At 43.5% G+C, this 22,150-nt stretch overlaps 1 protein-coding gene across 4 annotated transcripts in view; it reads right to left on the bottom strand.

Annotated features, from left to right (window-relative positions):
* aplp2 (amyloid beta (A4) precursor-like protein 2) overlaps positions 1–18,949 on the bottom strand; it is a 75,855-nt gene extending 56,906 nt beyond the window's left edge. For 2 of the 4 annotated variants that reach the window (XM_080460292.1, XM_080460294.1), the window contains exon 1: positions 18,582–18,908. In XM_080460292.1, the coding sequence (XP_080316418.1) occupies positions 18,582–18,653 (72 nt within the window). In that variant the 5' untranslated portion in view covers positions 18,654–18,908. Of the gene's footprint in view, positions 1–18,581 lie in introns of all 4 variants that reach the window. The other 2 variants (XM_080460295.1, XM_080460293.1) reach the window with 2 other exon arrangements.
* Between the last annotated feature and the right edge of the window lie 3,201 nt (positions 18,950–22,150).

Here is a 22,150-nt window from a genome sequence, read left to right as displayed (position 1 = left end):
GTTGGTTCACAAGGTGATGGGTTCTCTCGGGTTTCATAATAAAGGACAAATTAATTATAAAAGTGTAATTGCTCCTCAGGAATATTGACAATTGATATTTTTACTTACTTCTTTCTTACTTTCATCTCCCACACAATGTATTATTATCATCATCATTTCTATTATTAACTTGGGGCTACGTAAAATAAATTGTGTCGATGCAGTTAGTAATGATTTTACGTGCAAAATGTCAATCTTACACACACAATTGGTACACTATGGTACATACCTTCTATAGAGGAGACTTTCATTTCTCTTCCAAAAGAAATTCTAATTTGCTTTCATTTAAATTAACATCACAATTTAGGAAAGTCCCATTTCCCAGGTTACAATGTGGACATGACCAAAATAAACATGTCAGAAACGATGAGTGGAACTGAAGGACAGTCACTCACTGACGAAATGTAAATAACAAACCTTCCGTCGTGAGGAAAAACAAACTTTCACTTGGTTTCAGAGTCTAACTTCCCTATTGAATCAGAAAGAGTCACAGTCAGTTTCCAAGATTCACTCGCCATTGTGGGCCTGTCGTAGCTTCCTGATACATACTGGAACGGCGGATTTCACTCGGAAGGAGCACAGACCCTGTTAACGGGCTTTCACAGTCACTTCACATTTTCTGTCGAAGGCGGATGATACGTCTCTTCAGGACGAACCTCGTGTCAGCCTCTCACTGCTCAATCATATCCCGTCTTTATATCTTCCTCCTCTGCTTTCTGCACTAACAAAAAAAAGGGCATCTTTGACATCTCCTCCGCTCTCACTCTTCTCTTTTCTTCACCCTTTCTCTCTCATCGGGCTGTCACATCATCACAAGGATATGGTCGGGGAGCGTTCAGGCTCACCCCTGCTCCTCTCACTATTAGCCGCTTCCTCGTAAATATTCGTTATGTTAAGTGGCTGTTGGAACAAAAGCCAACTAAAAGCTTGCCATGTAAATGTAAATATAGTAAAAAAGGCAAGATACTTGGCCAATAGAAAAGGAAAGTACTCTTGCATTTAAGCCTCGTTTGCACTACAAAAACAGATATTTCCCCCTCCGCGCTTTCAATAATAACATTGTTTAATATAAACTTTTATTTGCACAAACCTGCTAAGAACTACTATGAGCAAGCCAAGCCGTTAGGCGGCAGTGTAACGAGAAGAAATAAAGCCACGGTACCAATCAGGATCCTGGAAAAAAAACACAACAACAACATAATGGCGTGATTGTAAATCCAAACACGCCAAAAGCGTTTGGACAAACGTAAACTCAAGTTCAGTTTAAACAGCATCGATTGTCATCACTGTAGGCAAAGTGTAAACACAGGTCCCGCACACGCGATGCTGAAGTTTTTCCAAATCTCCAGTTCGGCCGGAGTTTTCAGATATAATTGTTTTCGGTGATTTGTAGCTTCGTTTACATGTAAACGAAAAACATTGAAATATCACCGGGCCTTTAGTAAGTACAAGTTTTTCTGTTCCTGTCATTTCACTGGGGAGAAGTTCCATCTGGGTTATTTATAAGCGGCTCCAGTTGGTCGGCCAGTGGGGTCTTGTTTTTGCAGGCTTGCCCTGGCCAGTGGAGCTAATTCAACGAGAGAGAAATAACCACTTGGAAAAAAAAAAAGGAAAAAAAATAAAAGAAAACGAGGACAGTACTGTGTTTTATTATCAAACGATACCATCCTAATTAGCACCACATTTCATCTGGAGGGGTTTTATAATTAAGTGCTCACGGGGGGAATTTTTAAAAGCAAAATAGATCTTAAGGTAGTACACTATTTTCTGTCAGAGGAAGTGATTAAAAAAAATTTAATAACCTGCTCATACGATGTGTAATTTATTCTCAGAGTCGAATTAGAGCAATTCTGATGTTCAACGGTTTGTGGTCACACTGAGCTCGATCAGCAGGAAATCTGACGCTGTGGAGGGAAGTGTAAAGAGGACTCACGTTACATTAAATTTTATCATCATCCCTATTATATTCAGTCTAATTCAAGGTAAACCTGCTATCATACGAAATGGTCTGACACTTCCTGGAATATTACAACTCTTCATGTGCTTGTCCAACAAAATGTACATTTAATCCACCATCGTCAGCATAAGTGGAGACACAGTTCTCACACACAGCAGATACTGAGCGGCTCCATACGAGGAGAACCAGTTTCAAAGAGGGTATGTAGCTCAATTAGTGCTGAAATGTATCATTACTGTAATATTAATATTTGCAATAGACATGCAAGATATATATGATGTTTCAATGCACCACGCACTCATGAAAATCGTATTCCATTTTATTATTTCAACAGTACATTACAAATACATCACCACATTCTTATTAGCACATGTCATATTGTGAATGCAATCCCTGAAACATTACAGCATGCTGCATTTTTAACTAATATCCTGCAGCACTAATGTCTATATATTCATGCATCCCTCCAACTATCTGCTGGTGCTCAGAAACAAAGCGGATTTCCAGCAGCCGGTGAGGCAGTCAGAGAGATTGTGTGATGACTTATAAAAGTTTGAGCTTGTTGAAAAACACAAGTTGAATTTTCTTGGTCACTGACTTTTAATACAAAGAAAGAGATTGTCTCCTGAGTTCTTGTTTTGCTCACACTGTGGACGCAAAATTCCATTAGTTGTAGGGTGGAGCAGGGGTTTATATAAACTTAAGTGATTTCCACGAGTGACTGAGCAAAAACAAAACAAATCTTAACATCAGACACTCATGATGTAGGAGCAGAAGACCAAAGGGCAGACCGTCATGGAGACAAAGAGTAATCACAAGGTTTCAGTAACTGGGCCACTCTGACCTCGCAGAACAAAGGTCATCACCTGTTAATATTTTTTTATTGTTCAGTCTCCTTCCAATACACTTGTGTGGTCTCACCGTCTCTTTCTCTCTCTCTCTCTCTCTCTCTCTCTCTCTCTCTCTCTCTCGCTCTCTCTCTCTCAGACCTTATCAGTGGAAGGTTCAGACGGCGACGCAGAGCTGCTGTTCATACACACTCTTGTGAATATGCTCGCAGCGCCCGGCGGCGGACACCGGGACGCCCGCTGCGTCCTGTGTCTTATTATTCCTTCAATCTGGGGGCAGAAGCTGCCACTTAGACAAGCAGCAGGGGACTGAAGAGCCATTTCCTCTGCAGCCTCCACTTGACACAGATCTCAGGTAACATGCATCCCCCCCCCCCCCCCCCCCTGGAATATATTCCTCCTGGAGGTTCAACTCTTCAGCCCTATCACACACAGCCTGGAGGATCTTCCACGGCCATCATAACATTGCATGTAGCATTCCCTGCTACCTGCTCCCGATGAGGCAGATTCAGAGCACACACAGGTTTCTCACTGGCTGAGGGGCAGCAGGCAGAGAGCACAGAGGCTGAGGAGGCAAGGGAAGGCAAGAGAGCAAATTTGTCTCTGCTTAAGGACGCCTATTTGCAGTATATGCTGCCAAATTTTTGGAGGAGACGTCAAGCGTTAGTGTGGCACCGACTGAAACCTCCTCGTTAGTTCAATCACTGTCAAGAGATGTTGCAGAGGAATTCACAGAAGGCCTGTGGGGCAAAGGAAGGGCAGAACAGTGCCACTGTTAAGCAGTAAAATGCCTATGTCATAGAAGTTTTGGAAGCGTGGGAGGATGAGAGGACCCTTGCAGAGTTTGAGTTATAGTGCACCTCCAAACTCTCACATCACGTAGCATGTTCTGGTTGAATGCTGAACTTCACATTATGAGATATTATTCATTGCTGTTAAGATATGTGATTAAGATAATCACTACTCTCTTGCTATTTAAAAGCTTTTCATTTGAAATATCTGGTAAGGCTCTATATATAGTCTGCCACTGTTCTGTTACATTCACTAACACAGGTACTAGGATATTTGCATTGTGGGAAAAGTGCACAGAATCACAATAGCCAGGCATGAAAAAGGCATTTCCACAAAATTTGAAATAGTTGTCATTTAAAACTCAGCAATGTTCTTTATTCCTCTTTTAGAAATCCTAATGGTTTAGAAATCCCCTTGCAGTAGGCGATGTAAATATGTAATAATCCTATCTTGAATCTTCACTCTCAATGTGGCTTCCAAATGCTTCAGAAAACAAAAAACAAAAAAACAAATCGCTCTGGTCAGCCGACCCCATGGAAACCAGAAAGCTTTAATGGCTTATCTTCATTTCTTATGTCCGCCCTGGTACTGTTAGTCAGTGCCAGATAGTTCAGTCAAATCAACCAATTTGTGTTTTATTCATGTACAAAACTTATTACCTGTCACACCTGGCACCAGTCAAGGATAAAGATCCAGAAGACCGCCTTCGTTTCAGCCAAACTCACATCAATGTGACATCGTTTACCCAGAGACGCTGTAATCTCACCCTCCCGAGAGGATCGCTCCTCACAACAATCAACTCGCCTAATATTCTTCCAGAGAACTTTATTGAAGGTAATAGAATACATTGAGTTGGGATATACAATACTAAACTGGCTGCTTTCAGAGCATTTTCCTTTTTTATTTAATAGGCCAATCCACTAGTGTTAATTAAAAAAAAGAAAAGCTCCATTTTAAAAAAAAGATTGTCACCAGGACAAACTAAAGACATGTATAATGGTCAGCTCATTTCACCGTTTTGATTGGTCTCCATTGCACTAATGATAAATTCTGATTTAAACATTTGTGTTTAAATAAATTGTATGAATTGCCCTCACTTTAGGTTCCTTCTCAAACATTTAAGAAGTAAAAATTGCATGACCCTCTGATCTATGTCTATATGCTATGTCTAGCCAGACTAATTATTAATCATACAAAGTTGACCTGATTTTATTTTGTCTTGTCAAAAGATCAAAAACCTGTCACAACATCTTTTAAAAGCGCCTGAGCGTAAATTGTTGATTGCTTCTTTATGGCTCTCATTCTGACTGAAGGGTTTATTAGGTGGCTAATTGAATTTGAAGAGTTGATCTTCACGTCTCGTGCACGTACGACAAAAAAAAAAGAGTTGAAAGTCCTGAGTGTGAAGAATGTGCTGCTGCGTGCAGGGAAGGATGTTGTACGTATTAAAGTCAGTCAACAGAGAAATAAGTGATAAGCATGTGCTGCAGTGATAAAGAGATAATTACACCCAGGACTTTACCCGCAGCTTGTTTATTTGCAAAGCTGAGCAGGTGCACGGCTGCATAAATAATTTAACAGAAGTTGGAGCAATTCTTCCACAAAGAAAATAATAGCTGTTATTTTTTTTGCATTAATGACCTAAGAAAAATTATGACAGGAGTTTATTTGTAGGTGGGGTTTTTGTTTCAGCGACTTCACAGCTGTACTCATGATGTCTTTGAGCGTGCGTGTCTCTCCTGCGGAGATGCTGTCACTACAATCAGCCACTCTTCCAGTTCTGCCCACTAAGAGCTCCCAGCATGAGCAATCACTTCCATCCTCCATCTTTCTCCTTTCATTTCCATTCACTTTGAGCACTCTGGGCTACTCTTTGTGAACCCATCTCCTCTTTCCTCAGCCATCTCTTGTGCATTTACCTCTCCACCTGCTTCTCTCTCTCTCTCTCTCTCTCTCTCTCTCTCTATCTCTCTATCTCATTGCCTTTCTTACTCTCTCTGGCTGAGCCATGTGAGCCAGCGACCCTCTCAGCCCTCTCTATCCGGGCTTATGCTCCACGTGGCCTGGAGCGGATTACATTCTTGACATCACTATGCCAGATGTTTATGACTAAAATAGACAGAACAACTTGCTTCACCTCTAAGACAAACAATGCATTTAGCCTTGACCCGACACCCTGGTTTGTGCTTTTGCTTGATCGCGCTACGTCGCTTCAGATGAAGAAAAAAAAAACTTCCCAATAATCTCCTGTTACTGTCTGTTGAATCTTAATAAGAGCAGACAAAATTGCCTATCTTCCCCTCATTTGCCCCATTTTCCCGTTCTGTGCACCCCCACTGTCCCTAAGTTCCAATCTTCCTGCAGCAGCTTTTGCCTCCAATGGCCTCCTGTGAGCCCGTACGGAGATCAAATAGCCAATAGAGCGCCCACTGTAACATACACATTAGCATGATTAAATTGGCCATTGCCTGCCCATTTATTAAAAGCCCCGATGTGCTGGAGGGTCTATCCAGTCAGTTGAGCAGGAGAGGGAGAGGCTGTGTGTGTGTGTGTGTGTGTGTGTGTGTGTGTGTGTGTGTGTGTGTGTGTGTGTGTGTGTGTGTGTGTGTGTGTGTGTGTGTGTGTGTGTGTGTGTGTGTGTGTGTGTGTGTGTGTGTGTGTGTGTGTGCGTCTAAGCCTGACATCACCCAGGCTGAGAAGCTAATGAGGGCTGCAGAGGTATCTCTGACACGGGCTTGACTCTCCGTGGCGGTTTTTCAGGTGATGTGATGGAGTGAGGGAGCGTTGAGAGGCGACATGTGGGCGGGGTGAAAAAAAAAAAAAAAAAAGCTGGTTGTGGGCCTGGCTCTGGCTACACAGGAGATTTGCAGCTTAGGCAATTGTTAAACGGGGCTCAGTTTGTTTTGAACTATGCGCCTGTGTTTTGCACAGGCCACTTTATGTGCACACAGACTATTTCCCCTACTTTGTCCTGCACTCTCAGCAGTTTCAAAGAGGAGGATTAGACACAAGAGTGTGCCTCTCTCTCTCTCTCTCTCTCTTTTTCTCTCGCTCTCTTCCTCTCGTCCTCCGGCGAGCACAGTCGTCTAATCTCTCACGCCGAGGAGAGAGGATTTGGGAGAAATGACCTGTGCTCACTCCACTTTCTCCTGCCTCCCTTCCTCTCATATCCTCCTAGTGTAGTAAATACCCAGTGCTGCATCCGTCCTCCCTTCCTTCCCTCTCGTGCGTCTCCATTTTCCGGCTGGACGACGCTCATCAGCATGCAGCACCAGTCGGCTGCTCCTCGGGAGCAGGCAGGCTGGCAGACGGACGGGCCGACTTGTCAATAAAGGAGCCACAGAAACAGGGAACCTCGCCGAGGCCTCCAGCCCTGTCACTGACGTCTCTCTCTCAGTCAGTGCAAACTAACCCTCCGGTTAATGAGCACGTAATTGTTGAGCAAGCGAAAGAGAAATTGGGAAAGTGAGGTGGAGAACGCAGCCAGAGGGTGAGAGGTGTAACGGAGACGCTGCACAGTGAGAGGCGAGGGGAGCACAAGGGCAGAATGCTCCAATAAACAAAGTAAGACACAAGATAGCCAATTTGTCCTCAAATATGTGGCCGTGTACAGAAGAGAGGAGGAGAAACACTGTGTCTAAATCTGAGCGCCTGTGTGTGTGTGTGTGTGTGTGTGTGTGTGTGTGTGTGTGTGTGTGTGTGTGTGTGTGTGTGTGTGTGTGTGTGTGTGTGTGTGTGTGTGGGGTGGGGGGGGGTTACAACGGTGCTCGGTGGGAGGTGACATTGAGAGCGAGCAGTTTCAAGGACAACATGGAAATATCACATCCAGTCGCTACAAGGCAGCCGTGGCCAAGCTGGAGCAGGAAAGCAGCCAAATGAACTGCAGGAGAAAGAAGGAGATCAAGGACACAAAGCCATGTTTCCAAAATATCTGACGACGTGAAGCGAGAAGAGGTGACAGGTTTACCGGGCAGGAACGCCGAAAGAGGAGAAAGTTATTGACCCGACACCATGCGGGGAAGATTCGATACGACTCAGCCAAAACAAAAAGCACAAACATCAAACAGCAGGGCAAAATTGTACTCGGGCATAGATAGTCTTTACTCAGAGGGCTCATAAATATTCAGAGGGGTGTTCAGCTCACGCCAATGTGCAAGTCACTGAAATTGATTACAGTTACTAGTAGCGCTGCACAATATAGCGCAAATTTATAGTCTTCACGATATCAACATGCGGCGCCATATATATGTTGAACAGGACTCAGTGATTGATCAGCCATAAATTCTCTTTTAATGCAGTGTGCTTTTATACTCTGCACGTTCAAAACGATATTATCTTAAATATGAAAGGAGTACTGCAATTAATCACAGTTGACAAAAATCACGCAATTAACCAAATTAAAAATGTCAATCAAATGACATATATTGTTTTCGCAATATCAACAATCTCAAAACACTGAACTGCAATAAACTACGTCTTCCCGCACTGCGAACGTTCAAAACGTTAAATGCACTTCAAAATAATCATCATCCTACCATTATCCCAGCAACCAGTCATTACTGGTAAAAAAAATTTTTAAATCTGGATGCAAGTGCTTCTTAATAGAAGTTTGTAATCTAATGAGATTGAAAAGAAGCAACAACAAAGAGCTCCCGTGAAGGAAAGAAACCATTTGACGTGATGCTGCTAATGAAAAGCAGGCACTGTGGATAAGGAATAATGTGTGTTAATGTGAGTGAGACATCTTTCACGTTGCCGTCAGAAGGACTGAATTGTTTCCGGATGAGGAGGCAGAGAGACAGCAGCTCCGTAACTAACAAGCACAACAAAGTTGGAGCTGCTTAACTCCCTTCCACTCCTGCTAAACAATAAGCAGTTTCTTCTTGGCCAATCAGAAAGTCAAACGAAACTATTTCATCTAAGACAGCCGGAGATAAAGCTAAAACTGCACTTATTGAAAAGGCACAGCGATGTGTAAAAATGTATGTATTTTAGATTTCAAGTGATTTTGATGGTGTTTACCAAAAAATATATATCTTAATATGAACAAAAATTCATAAAACTTTCCTCACAGTCATGCGATTGCTTTGGCTAACTAAAAATCTGACTTTAACAGATGTCTTGGGATTATCCTTCTCTTCCTATGCTCGTGATTATTGATTACCATTATGGGTAATCGATCCTTCAAATGTTGTTTCATATTTTTTTAAGATGATAAAGGCAATCTTGTAAATCTTGTAAACCGTCGTGCCACAGATGGCTTACAAACCTGCAGGATGTTTTTGCCATGCTATACTATGTACCTAGTTTACACTTTAATTAAATGTTTAGACATTAATGTTAACATTTAACTGTTATGAGGTACACTGCACTGTATTGACGCCATACGAATATTTAGGGTTCTGCTATGTTCAGTCTAAAGTCATGTTGATGATGTTTGTCATTTTGTAAATTAAAAAGCGAGTTCATATTTATCCGACTGCTTGTATTCAAGAATGGCAAAACTTAGCTATGAGGAGTTATAAAGAAAAGTGAGGATGCAACACATTGCGATGCATCGTAGACTCGAAGACAAGAGAATCGTAATCGAGTCGTGAAACAGTCAGTGAAGATGCACAGCCCTGTCATACTGTATGTTAAAGATAACGTGTAGGGGGCACACAGCTCTACGACCAGTCGACTCAGAATGGCGTTCTGACTTTGTGGTTTGAAAAAGAGGAATTTGACTTGCAGTGAATCAGCAAACTGGTTTTCTCTTTCATCTTCTGGAGATATTTAGAAATTTTGGGTCTCCCACAGAGTCAAATACACCGAGAAAAGCCCCCCCCCCCCCCCCCCAAAAAAAGAAATGCCACTCACACCCTTGATAATTCAATACTACACTGTGCAACATAAAAGAAATTATTACAAAAAATCTTCCATTTGTGAAATCTGAGCCTCTAAAAGACTAGCGAGTCCAAATCTCACTCACAGGAACATTTTCCTCACTCACAAGTGTTAACGGAGAGACAGCCTTAATCATTCTCATATTTCAAATTCACATGTGCCGTGAACCCTGCAGGAGGCGACGTTAAAAAGCATTTCCAACCTGCAGAGCAAATTTCTGAGAACATATTAAACATTTATTAGAATTTTCATACCATGATCGTACTGAAGCTGTATTATTTTTTGTGGGGGGGGGGTCTCTGGAACCCTTCATGCATCGCCACTCTCCTATGACTACGTAAGCTGATTTCAAATGAATCTGTACTATGATTGCGGAGGGAGGAAAAAGAAGCAAGAAGCTTTGTAGACACTGCCAACAGATTCTGTGATGCCCACGGCAATGCACAGAAGGCCATCTATACCCAGGGAACGTGATGGATGTAATGTAGATATGCTTATCTGTCATTAAGCCTTGCTCTGCCCTCACTCGGCCTCTCTGCACGGGGGGGAGGGCGGAGGGATTTCAATCACACTAGAGAAGAATATAACTCTGGCGAGACAAACAGAGGCCAAAAGATAATCAGTCACGTCTCTATGGAGAAGACACGGACTCCACAGCAGGAGCATCCATCTCCGAGCCTGTCTACTGTACTCGCTTTGGTCGATCGTCTGACCTTGCTCCCCACCTCTTGATTCCTCCCCCATGGCGAGTCGAGCCCCTCCGCGGCATCCCACTACTTTTGTCTGGGCGATAGCTGGAACTGACGCTGACGAATCCCTCCGCCCTCACAGGAGCGAGACCCTCAATGACAGAGCGGTGGCGCTAGATATCAAAGATACGGACGAGATGTGACGATCACCGGAGGGAGTGGCTGGAGGGGAGGTGGGGGAATGGAAGGGGCGGAGCCTGTCGGAGGCAGCGAGCTGCTCAGAAAGACTCTATAATTAGCAGCCGGAAGATCAAATGACTTTTAATGGGTTTGTCTGAAAACAGCAGACTATTTCAGATTTGCGCTCAGAGCTATATTCATATCTCATCAAACTAATGGAATTCTCTGGAGTGCTTGATTGGTTTTTATCTCAGATCAAAATGGCTGATAGAGGTGTGTAGCGGCAGCATTCATTAGCTGGATCTTTTGTAATGAAAAACTAGTGTTTAGGCCACAAAATGGTAAAAAAAAAAAAAAAAAAAAAAAACCTCAAGCAAAACAATGTCCACACAGTGGTCTAAAGACAGTCCTTCCACCACTGATCTGACCGCACTCTGAATTCATGACGTGATGGACAATCAGTGTTGCGTCGGAAGTCATATTGCATGGAAGCTTAAGTGAGAATGGGCTTATAATGACTTCTTGTGGCAGATAATGGAAATCTCTACTGGTCATTAGTTAGAAGATTAAAAAAGAGAAACACTACAAGGATAATATCAGGGTCATAGCTCAGCTACTGCCAGATCTGTGTGGAGGGAGGCCTGGCGCAGAATACTAAACACACGGTCTACAATCTGGCAGTAATGCACAAAGAGAATGAAGACAAATGCTGAGAGCGGCCATCCACTGTGGAAAGAGCTTTCAGGTCAGCTGATTGATCAATCAATAGAAAACAACATTTATCAAACAAAAAAAGTCAAACATTGGCTGTTTTCATCTTCTCAGAATCAGTATGATATTATATTTATATGTTTTATGTATTTGTCAGTTGGGTTTTTAACACAATAAGACAAAGCGATAAGCTATGCTTATGAGAGAAAAATGTCATAAGAGTCATTTTGGGGGCATTAACTGAGGAAAATGAATTAAAAAAGAATTAAGTGTTTATTTGAATGAAAGATTATGTACAAAATTACCACATATTAACCATTTTACAAGCATTAAAACAAATGCAATTCAAAACATTACTAAAGTGAGTATCATAAGCTGATATTTAATGTTTTACTGAATAATAATCTCTCATTTTGAGTCAATCTTTGTAAATTTGATTCTTTCTGGGGGTTAGTTACGTTTAACACACTTCCCCTGATCCACAGGCAGTGTTTTTTTTTATTTATGAGCAGCAAAATGGTTGAAACTACTCACGGCCAGAGGGAGGAGGGAGTAGAATCTTGTCGAAGATACAAATTCCAACATTATTTGTACAGGAATGATACCAGTGCTTTGTTATTTGATGGTTTTAAATACTGGAATTGAGTGATTCAACCCAATCGGAATGGTTGAGTAATTTCAAACTCATGTTTCTGGGCTGTGTGACAACAGCAACTCTGAGAAAACCCATGTATGCCACAGGGAGAACATGCCAACTCTCGACTGAAAAGCCCCAAATTAAGTCACCACTACCAGAAAAACCTGAAGAAATAGGTTTTCTGATATGCTACTTTACTCTCACTCTTACCTTCTCGTGGCGTTTGTGTGTCTCATCAGCGTTTCCGCTGGCATTCACGAGCTTACTCTCACTTGTGCGTAACCCTCTATTTGAATTCTACAAAACGCTAACGTCCACCACTTTTTACCACTTTGAGGGCAGCATGAAGATCTGCTGGCTTTAGCTCTTTATCACGCATGAACACCTATTATTGAATTAATTACAGTGTGTGAAGGCAAGAGCTTTGGGATAATTAGATGGAAGAAAAAAAAAAACTCAAAGGAAGAAGCTTGCATCTCATTTCCAATCCTGAAAAAAAAAATACAGTTCTGCTTCATAACGTTTCCTTTTTTTGACCTTCCCTCCTTTGTGGGTGAAACCTCCCCTTGTCCTGTCTGCGCCCCAGGCGGACCATCCTACGGGGCTGCTGTTCGTCCTTGGCCACCTTCTCCTTGAGAAAACGCTGTATCAGACAGACTGCTAACAGGCCTGTCACATAGCTTAACTACCAGCAGTGGCTGCAGGAGCACATGTCTCTCTCTCTCTCTCTCTCTCTCTCTCTCTCTCTCTCTCTCTCTCTCTCTCTCTCTCTGTCTCCCTCTCTCTGGGTATACAGTTATACTGCAATGCTTCTATCTCTTACCATTCTGACATTTTCATTTCCCCCCGCTCTCCTGAGGAAAGAAGAGGATAAACTTGGAGAAGGAAAAAAAAAAAAAAAAAGTAATAAACTAGACACAGGATGAAGTCCATGTTGCCCTTGGTTCCAGTCTGGAGGATACCATTTCCACGAAGAGGGGAGCGATACGAAGGAAGCTCGGTAAGCAGTAAAGTGGACAGGGAGGGAGCTGGAACGAACATGCTCTGTTTTCCCTGACAGCAAATGGGAGTATTTGTGCAGCGCTGCAGCAAGGCAGCCCGGCAGACATTCAGCCAGCTTACCGGCACATTCCCAACTCTCTGTCAGCTTTAAAACCGTGTCACCGTCTCTCTACCTGACCATGCATAAGTTACAGAGCACAAGGCGCTCGCAGAAAAGCTACGCGTGGATGTGAGCGCCCTGAATGACGTGCCGAAACGAGTCACCTCAGGACACAAGATGTCCAAAAATGGCTTCCCCACATCCACGGAGTATAACAGAGCTTTATAATAAAGGAATAGACACAAACGCATGAAAACAGACGAACCCACACACAGAACACGTCGAGAGACAAAGAGACAAATAAAAGCTCCAAGAAAATTCACATCAGTTACAACTGAAGTTTGCAAAACTGGGTCTGACTTGAGAGGAACAATCCAGTTGAAGACGGGTTCACAAATTACGCTTGTGCATTTGCTGGTGCAGATGAATGTGGTAACAGCAGGACACAAAGCCCAGCACACAGCCAAAACTGGCTCTTTGATTCTCAGCTGCCTGCCTGCCTCCATTTTATTCCACTTTGCCAAAGTGAAATAAATAAAGAAATAACAGGCAGACAAATCAGTGCAAAGGCCACGCCAGAGTCGGTGATATGACTCCCCGATGTTACAAAGCGAGAGGCGCACACCTGAATTAAACCAGGAGGAGACACCAGGCGAACGCTTCCTCACATACGGACAGACGGAGGCTGGGGACACGAGACGGGAGGGGCCATAGGCGCAGATACAGATGCAGTGTATCTCACTGATAGCACACCAGATATTTTATTCATGGGTAGAAAATCTCAAGCAGCAAGAATGACTCACAGAGCCACAGGGACACACACACACACACACACACACACACAGACCGAGAGGGGGGGGGGGGTGACCGGGTTCAAGCCACCTACACTGACTTTCTTCTCTTTGTCAAAGAGAAAATACATTAAAAAATAACGTCTGATAGCAGGGCTGCTTGTAAAGGTATTCATGTGTACTGAACCTGCCACCGTGTATAGTTATATTCAATCGGCGTCGCAGGAAGAGAGCCGCTCACAACACAATACAGCATGGCGGTGGCACTTCAGGCTATGCATTCCTGAGCACTCCACCATATAAAAACCCACAAAAGAAAGGCTTGTGCATCTGTGCTGAGGCAGGCCGTTTTATAAAGGAAAAGTGGGAAAAAAAACCTAACAAAAAAAAAACAAAACACAAAAGCAGCCAGACGCAGGTGTAGTGGCATTCACCTTGACGACGTGCACACGAGGAGGTCTGGCACCACGGCGCAGGTTGGCCTACATATGGCAGGAGGCCTGATGCAACGTACGCGATGTGCAGTCATGGGTGTGTCGATATGAACCCACTCACTCCGTGGCAAGGATCCCTCACCGGGAAAAAAAAAAAAAACCCAACTAAATATGTGATGAGCCCAGCTGCAGGAGGAGGATTCGGGAGCACGAAACAAAGTCACAAACAGATGAACAACCACACATTTCCAGCTGTAACATAAAAATAAAAATAGGCAAAACTCGAAGGCAACTCTATTCACTTGGGATAATTAGAGCACACGCAGAGCTTGGGAGACAAAGCCTGGCATCGTGAGAACAAGGCTCGTCTGATGAGGCCTCTCTATTTAAATCCTCGGGATGAGCTGAGAGCGTGTCTGTCGATGGAATCGCTCCGGGAGACATGCTCGGAGGAAGAAACAGTCACGGAGGAAGACGCGGGGAGACAGACGAAGACAGACAAGTGGAGATGATCCGAGTGGCATGAAGGTGTCTTTGAGAAAATGAAAGAACAGAGATTAAGGGCTTAGATTCAATCAGACATCCCTTCCTACTGTTAGTCACAGAGCACAGATCAGACTCCACCATTGAGCGAACACCACTGATAATACATGCAGGTGACTCGCTGTGCTCGGTGGCACTTTGAAGTCAGTTTGCCTCTGCAGGGTGTGGAAGTGTGGGCTTGACTGAGTGAGTGGGTGACCGAGCGTACGAGTGCGCAGGGCTCCGGGATTAGTACCTTTCCCTTCGCAGATCTATAAGCACGCAGTGTTTCTTGTCACTAAGAGGATTCGCGGGATGCGGGGCCGTTGCGACAATTGAAAGCGAGGTTAAAGGCGCTAATCTACAAATTCAAGGGCGAGCGGGGGTTGATTCTGTGCTGATGGAGCGCAGGCCACCGCCTTCAACTTGATTGACACACGGCAGGACGCGGAGGTCAAAAAGGCAATCTTAACAGCTCAGGGGAGAGAAAAGAAACAGCCGGCAGAAGGCTTTGACACCGCTCCACCACCCACAACGATGTATTGAGAGGCCATTATTGAATACAAGTGCTACTGATAGTTGTTTAGTTTTTTGTGTGTTTTTTCTTCTTTGGGAGTGAAAGGTTGCCAGCAGCCCAGTTCGGCCCCTCATTTGTGCTCACCTCTTTATGGAAACAACACCCTGGCTTGTCCCAGGCTTTTCACTGGAACACAAAAGGCCCTCATAGGGAATCATTCAGCCCTGCTAACAGACAGTTCCGTAACACCCGCCCCGACAATCACATCCGAGCGGGCGGGGGGGTCATTCACATGCAGTTGTTCGCTATCAGCCCGCATCCAGATCAAACACGCAGGAGACAGCACACGTTAATGTCAATGCTTAGCCTACCAGCAAGCACGCAGGCTTTGGATGATATGTGGGGGGAAAAGGCTGCTGCAAAGATCACTGCAACCAAAGAGCAGGAAGCACAGCAGCAGGGGGGGGTTATACTGCACAGATCGTTCCCCCCCAGAATTATGTATGCAACATTTCTTCTCATTGGATCCGTCTAGTCCTCTCTGGTCACTCTGACGAGTCGTACATGCTTGAAAATAGACGATCAAGCCAAGACACTGCAGATTCCAAACAAGTCCCTCCCTTACAGGCTCTGTCTTGCCTTGGATTTAGACACATGCTGATATATTTGATGCTACAGGCCAGCTGGAAGGGGAACATTTTTTTGGGGAGGGATTTTATGACACAAAAATGCGATGTGGTGTTGCATAACGCGCAGTCATTTTACACCGTGTGTCATTGCCGTGATAATCTCCGCTCGCTTAAGTCAGCAGAGAGAATAAAATGTACCGAATGCATTGACTGTTCCAGATATTCTGTTCCATTAATCCAGTGGGAACCATATCAGTGAATGCCTCGGTGTGATGCAACTCTCAGTGTAAACCTCAGTGGTGGTGCGAGCCTATGCCCTATTTTTCAAATTAGGCTTAGAAATGGCACAGCTGTTCACTCCGGATTCTCCAAAAAGGTGATTAAAATTTAAATAAATACTCTGTTTCCTGCTCGTTGTTAATGAAAGCATCAGACAAAACCACTCCTTGCGACACAGAGATGCTAAGATGGGGGGTGGGGGGGGGGGGGGGGTAAAATACAGCTGAAGAAACAAAAGCTTCACAATCTGGCGCTCTCGCAGGTATCTGACAAAACAAAACTGTTTACACAGCTGTAAGTAGCTGGTAATCCCGTAATGCTTTTTTTAAAAAGAAGGAGGAACTGCAGGAGAAGAGAGCCGCCTCATTTCCAACATATGTGCAAAGAGACGGCAAACAATGGAAGGTGGCAGGTGGAGCCGGAGGAATAAACCACCCCACGCCGCCGGAAAGGCTCATAAACTCCAGATCAAGGTCCAGGAGCAGAGCGAGCCTGTCAGCACAGCAATATGTACCTCGGCTGTGTGTGCAGCGGCTCACCAGGCCGGCTCAGACCGCACACAGCGGCAGCAGCAGCAGCAACAGTCAAGGGCAACGAGTCCGGTCCTGACACGGGTCAAACATCCAGCAATTACCTCCGGAATCTGTCACCTCTGTCGTTATTATTTACAAAGTTATCCTTTTAGTGTTAAATATGTTCATGCGAGCGCCGCACAGCATTTGGCAAACGTATCGCCACTGTGAAAACTGACCGCACTGCAACAAGTTCGTGCTCAATTTCAAAATGACAAAACATCAAATACGACAGGAAAGTGGGATTTATTGGGCAGAAACATGAAGGCAGTAAAGTCGAGTGGAAAAAATGACTAAAAGTCAGGCACAGAAGGGGTAAATCGGAGCCAAGAGAAAGAGCACTGTTATTTGGAAGAACAAATCTCAAAACGCAAAGACATAAACATCATGTACTTTGTATTTATCGCAAATCCCATCGTTACACTCGACACTATCGCACGTTGACCTGATATTGTGCAGCCTTAGCTTACAGTTGGTATTATATTATAAATGACATGAGTTTCTGTGTGAAAATGTGTCTGTGTTTTCCCTGTGACGGACTTGATGACCTGCCCAGGTCATAAAGTGTCGTGGGGCCATTGTAAACTAGGACCGGCGCCAGCCGCCCGTGTCTCAGGTGTGACAAAGCTTTACAGACGAAGGATTGATATCCAACTGGCCTCGCTGCAACTATCCAGCAAACAAAGCCGCTGGTTAAAGAATCTCCAGCTTTATAGCCGAGGAGCACGGCAGCCACCATAAATTTCTCAATTTAATCTGGGTGACTGATCATGAAAATTCATTGATTTTGTCCATTAATCATCTCGGGGGAGTCAGTACAGTATCGACTGGCCCGTCTGTGTGGTTAGAAAGGCTGACTGAGGAGGCAATCATTGCATTGGAGGAGTGGGGAGTGGGGATAGGTCTTTGTGAGAGAGTGCAGCAGCATGGATTTACTTGGGGACATAATAACCATTACCCCCCCCCTCCAAACACACACACATAAACACACACACACACACACACACACACACAGACACACAATGCCAGGCAATGCTGCCTCAAAATGGCCGAGGGTTTATTTTGTCGCAGGAGGGGAGGAAAAGCATCCACTGATAACTACTTTGCACGGCACTCAGCAGTGCCAGGAGGAGACGTCTCGTTAAAATGGTTTGTCATGGTTGCCTCCACAGTGAGCAGGAACACTTGTGTTTACCCTGGGAGGGGGGGGCCGGGGGCCGGGGGTGGCGGGGGTGCGCTGAGGATGGGTACATTGTTATCCAATGACACACATGTCTGACATTGAAGGGACCGTCAGCGGTAAGCCAGCACAGAAGTAGGTAAAGTGTCACGTGTGTGAGTGCTGGTGGAGGAACTAGAGAACCCTACATTTAGATTGTAATGCTCATCAACAGGGCTGACACATGAAGACAGTAGAAGCCCCCCTGCTGAGCAGGAACTGGGGGTCTGGTGTGGACGGGGGGCATCCTGTTGACACAGGAAGAGCTGAAATCCCTCTGGATGGGATTTCCTCTTCCATAATGATAATGGACAGCAGACTTCTATATGTCTGAGATCCAGTGCAGATATTCTAAGTGTCCCCAAAAAAAACCAAAAGCCTGACTAAGCACTGACTGTCTTTGGTTTGATCTCTGCAGCAAAACCCACAATGATTCTCCTTGTGGGTCATTGACCATCAACAAATCAGAGCTCAAGACTAAAGGTGAGGAATGACCTCAAAGCAGGCTGGTTAATATTTAACCACGTGAACACACAAGACGATGCATGAAAAAAGCTGCAAAAACTGGAATAAAGGCTCTATCTATTTAAGTGTATTGATCTGTCCCGTTACTTGACAGGGAAGTGTAAAAGCCTGATCAATACGCACATTTCAGAGCGGATCTGCGGGCGGCAGAGCCGAGGAAGAGGACGGCGCTCAGCCTTCACGGGGGGAGAAACCCTCCCTGCTGTTTGCCTCTCAAACAGTCGTTCGGAGCGGATTTCTTGCACCACCTACCTCAATGTATCCGGCCAGCGCCGGGACCACGATGCCCAGGACCAGCACCGATATGGCGGGGACCGAACCCATCTTCCAGGAGTGCTACTAGAGATAACTTATATCCAGTAAAATAAAATTAGAAAAAATAAAATATCAAAATAAAAAATAAAAAGCTAGATCTGTCAAATGTGGCGTCCCGGGGGAGTAAAAGAGCGAAGCAAAGTCCAGGGAATGATCTGCTGGTTTGTCTCCCGACGGAGGCGCGACGAGTCCGGATCCGCTTGTTGTTCCAGCCGGAGCAGAAAACGTTGGAGGGACTGAAGCGTCTGACGGTCGGTCTCCTCTGGAAATGTGGCTCCGCCGCCTCCTCCACCTCCTCCTCCTCCCGCTACTCCTCCTCTACCTCCCCGCCTCCACCTCCTCCACCCCCCCGGGCACTGTGAGCAGCCACAGCACCGCGCACTGCGCCACCAGGCGGACAGTACTACTACTACTACTACTACTACTACTTGTAATAATAATAATAATAATAATAATAATAATAATAATAATAATAATAATAATAATAACCTGATATATAGACACGCACACACACACAGTTTAATAAGATTGATAGTACAACAATAATATTGTATTTATGACATTGATAACAATCATATAGTTACATGCATATAATTGTTGTTTCCCCAATTTTGACTCCTTTTGAATTGTGATTTTTTTCTCTCTCAATTTTCTTCAGTGAATTCCGATTAGTTTTCACTGGATTTTGACATTTTTCTCAAAACTTTGAGATTAACATCAGTTTTCACATTTTTGTGAGAACGAACTCTTTCAACAAGCTTTTTTGCCTTAAGCCTTATTTTTTTTTAATCCTTATATAATTGTCATGTTATTCTGATTGTATTTTTCCTCGGAATTTGTCCTTTTTTCTTTTATTCTGCAAGAAGTGAGAAACCCTAAATCTCAGGCAGGCAAAACAATCTGAATTCAGGGAGAGTCACATGTTTGTCACGCAAGTATCCATGTTGTTAAAGGATTACACCATTTAAAACTACATTGAAAGAGTCCTGTGGCGTTTTGTATATTACTGGAGGACGGCAATAAGTCCCCTCCCCCCCAAAAAAAATCCTAATTATTTTGTTTAGTTTGTTTGTGTACCATGTTGTTTATTTCTATAAATTGTAAGTGAGCAAGAGGTCCTCAGTCAGGCTGCAGGTTGGACTCTTCGGTGTGAGTTTGCATGTTTTGTCGGTGACTCTGAATCCCCTGTGGGAGTGACTGCACAGTATGTGTCACTGGGTGTGTGTGTCTGTGCGTGTGTGCGTGTGTGCGTGTGTGTGTGTGTGTGCCCTGGGATGGACAGGAAGTTTGCTCAGTGTTGCAATGGAGCATAGTTTCTCACGTACAAGTCAATTAATCAACTAGAAGTTAAGAAGTTACAACAGTGGAGAAGAATATGCCAGAATAAAACCAGATAAAGAGACACTTGAAATCTGGAGATTATTTTCAAGGGTCTTTTTAATAAAGCACTTTCAGTGAAAGTCCTACGCAACAGAAAATACGACATGGTTTAGAAATCGAATTAATTATTGGTTCTTAAGCAAAACCTGCATGGAACAAATCTCTTATATCAGTGAAGTACACTGAGAACACCCACTGCAACATTCAAGAGGCCAGTGAACCCTTTGAGAGAAAAGAATGATAAGGAGTGTAAAAAGAAATCGGGCAGATAAGAGAGACAGATAAGTACAGTGTCATTTAAGATTTCTTAAAAAAAACAAAACAACGCACCTGCTTGCACAGGTGCAGAGAGGCCATACTAGAATAATGTGCTCATATTTACTCACTGTGGTGAGAACAGCTGACCGACATCACCTCCTTTGCATGAGCGTCGTATGACAAAGTCATCGTATGCTGCTCAGAGTTTGTCAAGCTATTTGTTTCACTGGAATGTGCTTGCAAACCAGGGATTTTCTTAGAATCAATGTTGGGAGCTCAGGGGGGAAAAAAAGGTTGTAAACCACTGATATAACCTCAAACAAAAGCACACAGGAATGCTGCAACTCACAGCCTCATGTGAAAAAAAACTTTTTTTTAAATCTCAATTAATTTTTGAGCACAGTGGAAAATCTCTCAAAAGGACTTCTGAATTAAATGTGATAAATCAATCGGTTGTCATCTGGAGTATGTGTCACCTGCTTGCTGCTTTTCATTGAAGGATGATAAATGTGGAGTTTCCCGGGAGGCGAACACAGAATAAAAACAGAAATACAGGGTTTCATTTAATGTGGCAGTAAATTATTAGAGTTTACTGCTCAGGAAGCGGGTTTACCTGTGTGTTTGATAAGCGGAGAGAAATAATAACTTAAAAGCGAATGGAACTTTCTTAACAGCTGAAAAAACTGAAAAATGTCTAAAACTGCTAAAATGACCAAAACATCCCAAACACCTAAAATGTCCTAATTGCAATAAAAATGTTAAATCAGGTAAAATCATTAAATGTCTAAGGACAGTCGAACTTTTACAAAATGCGGTCTCTAAAATAGCAATAAAAAAAAGGCTAGAATTACTTAAAAACAAGATAAAGTACTTAAAACAGCTCCAATGACTTAAAAAGCCATACTAACATGTTAAAACTGTGATAAAATGTCACAGTTCACACTCTTCTCAAATGTCCTAAATTCAACATGAGCTGGGGTTTTTTCTAAATGTAGCAAATCTATCGACTTTTAGCTACAGTCGGTTATGTTTAGTTTGTTTTGTGGCTCCACTTGACCTTTGGTTAAAAAGTGTGTAAAAACGACTCTTTTAAGTCATCGAGGCTGCAGGAGCCTGGCCCAGTCTATTCTCACTCCTCATCCTGCCTGAAGCAGCCTGTGAAACATTAAGAAGGGATAATAAGTTTCCTTCTTGCTCTTTGCCTCAAAGACAACCCACTTCCTGTAGAAATGCACTTACACTCAAATAATCACTGCTTTAAACGTTTGATTGGGTAATAACGATGGTAAAGCTGGTCAGTGGCGTGAATCACATCTTCACTGGGTGGAAAACAATAAATAGTTACATTTCGAAGAGATTTCAACACCAACTATTGAAAATTAAAAAAAAGATTAGAAAATCAAATTGCCATCGAAATACATTTAAAAAAAATTATTTAAAAGAGATTTAAAGGGGACATATCATGCTAAATCCACTTTTTTAGCCCTTAAATGCATTTTGGTGTATATTTAGAGTGTTTAGAAGTACAGAAAAGTTCAAAGTAGTCTCTTCAGGTGCTCCGTTGATATCTTTATATTCTGTTTTGGTCATATTTTGCGATCGGTTTCGATTTTTCTATTCTCTATTACGTTTTTTGAACAATGACGTCACAGTATTCTCAGCGGAACTGCCAAATTAGGACATCGACGTTTCGAGCAATCCGCCATTTTTGTTTCTCGCTGCGATTTTGTAGTCCAACCGAAGTTACGAGAGGATAAGTCGAAATGTTCGGTTGTTGGATGTAGTAACCCACAAGCTTCGTTACACCGTCTCCCAGCATCAGAACCTTTTCGAAGTGCCTGGTTGAGTTTTATTTTTCACAGAAATGT

Source organism: Lipophrys pholis, assembly GCF_963383615.2.
Source record: "Lipophrys pholis genome assembly, chromosome: 3".
NCBI classification, from domain to species: domain Eukaryota; kingdom Metazoa; phylum Chordata; class Actinopteri; order Blenniiformes; family Blenniidae; genus Lipophrys; species Lipophrys pholis.
The sequence above is the reverse complement of the archived record's forward strand: the minus strand, read 5'-3'. Positions and strand labels throughout refer to the sequence as shown.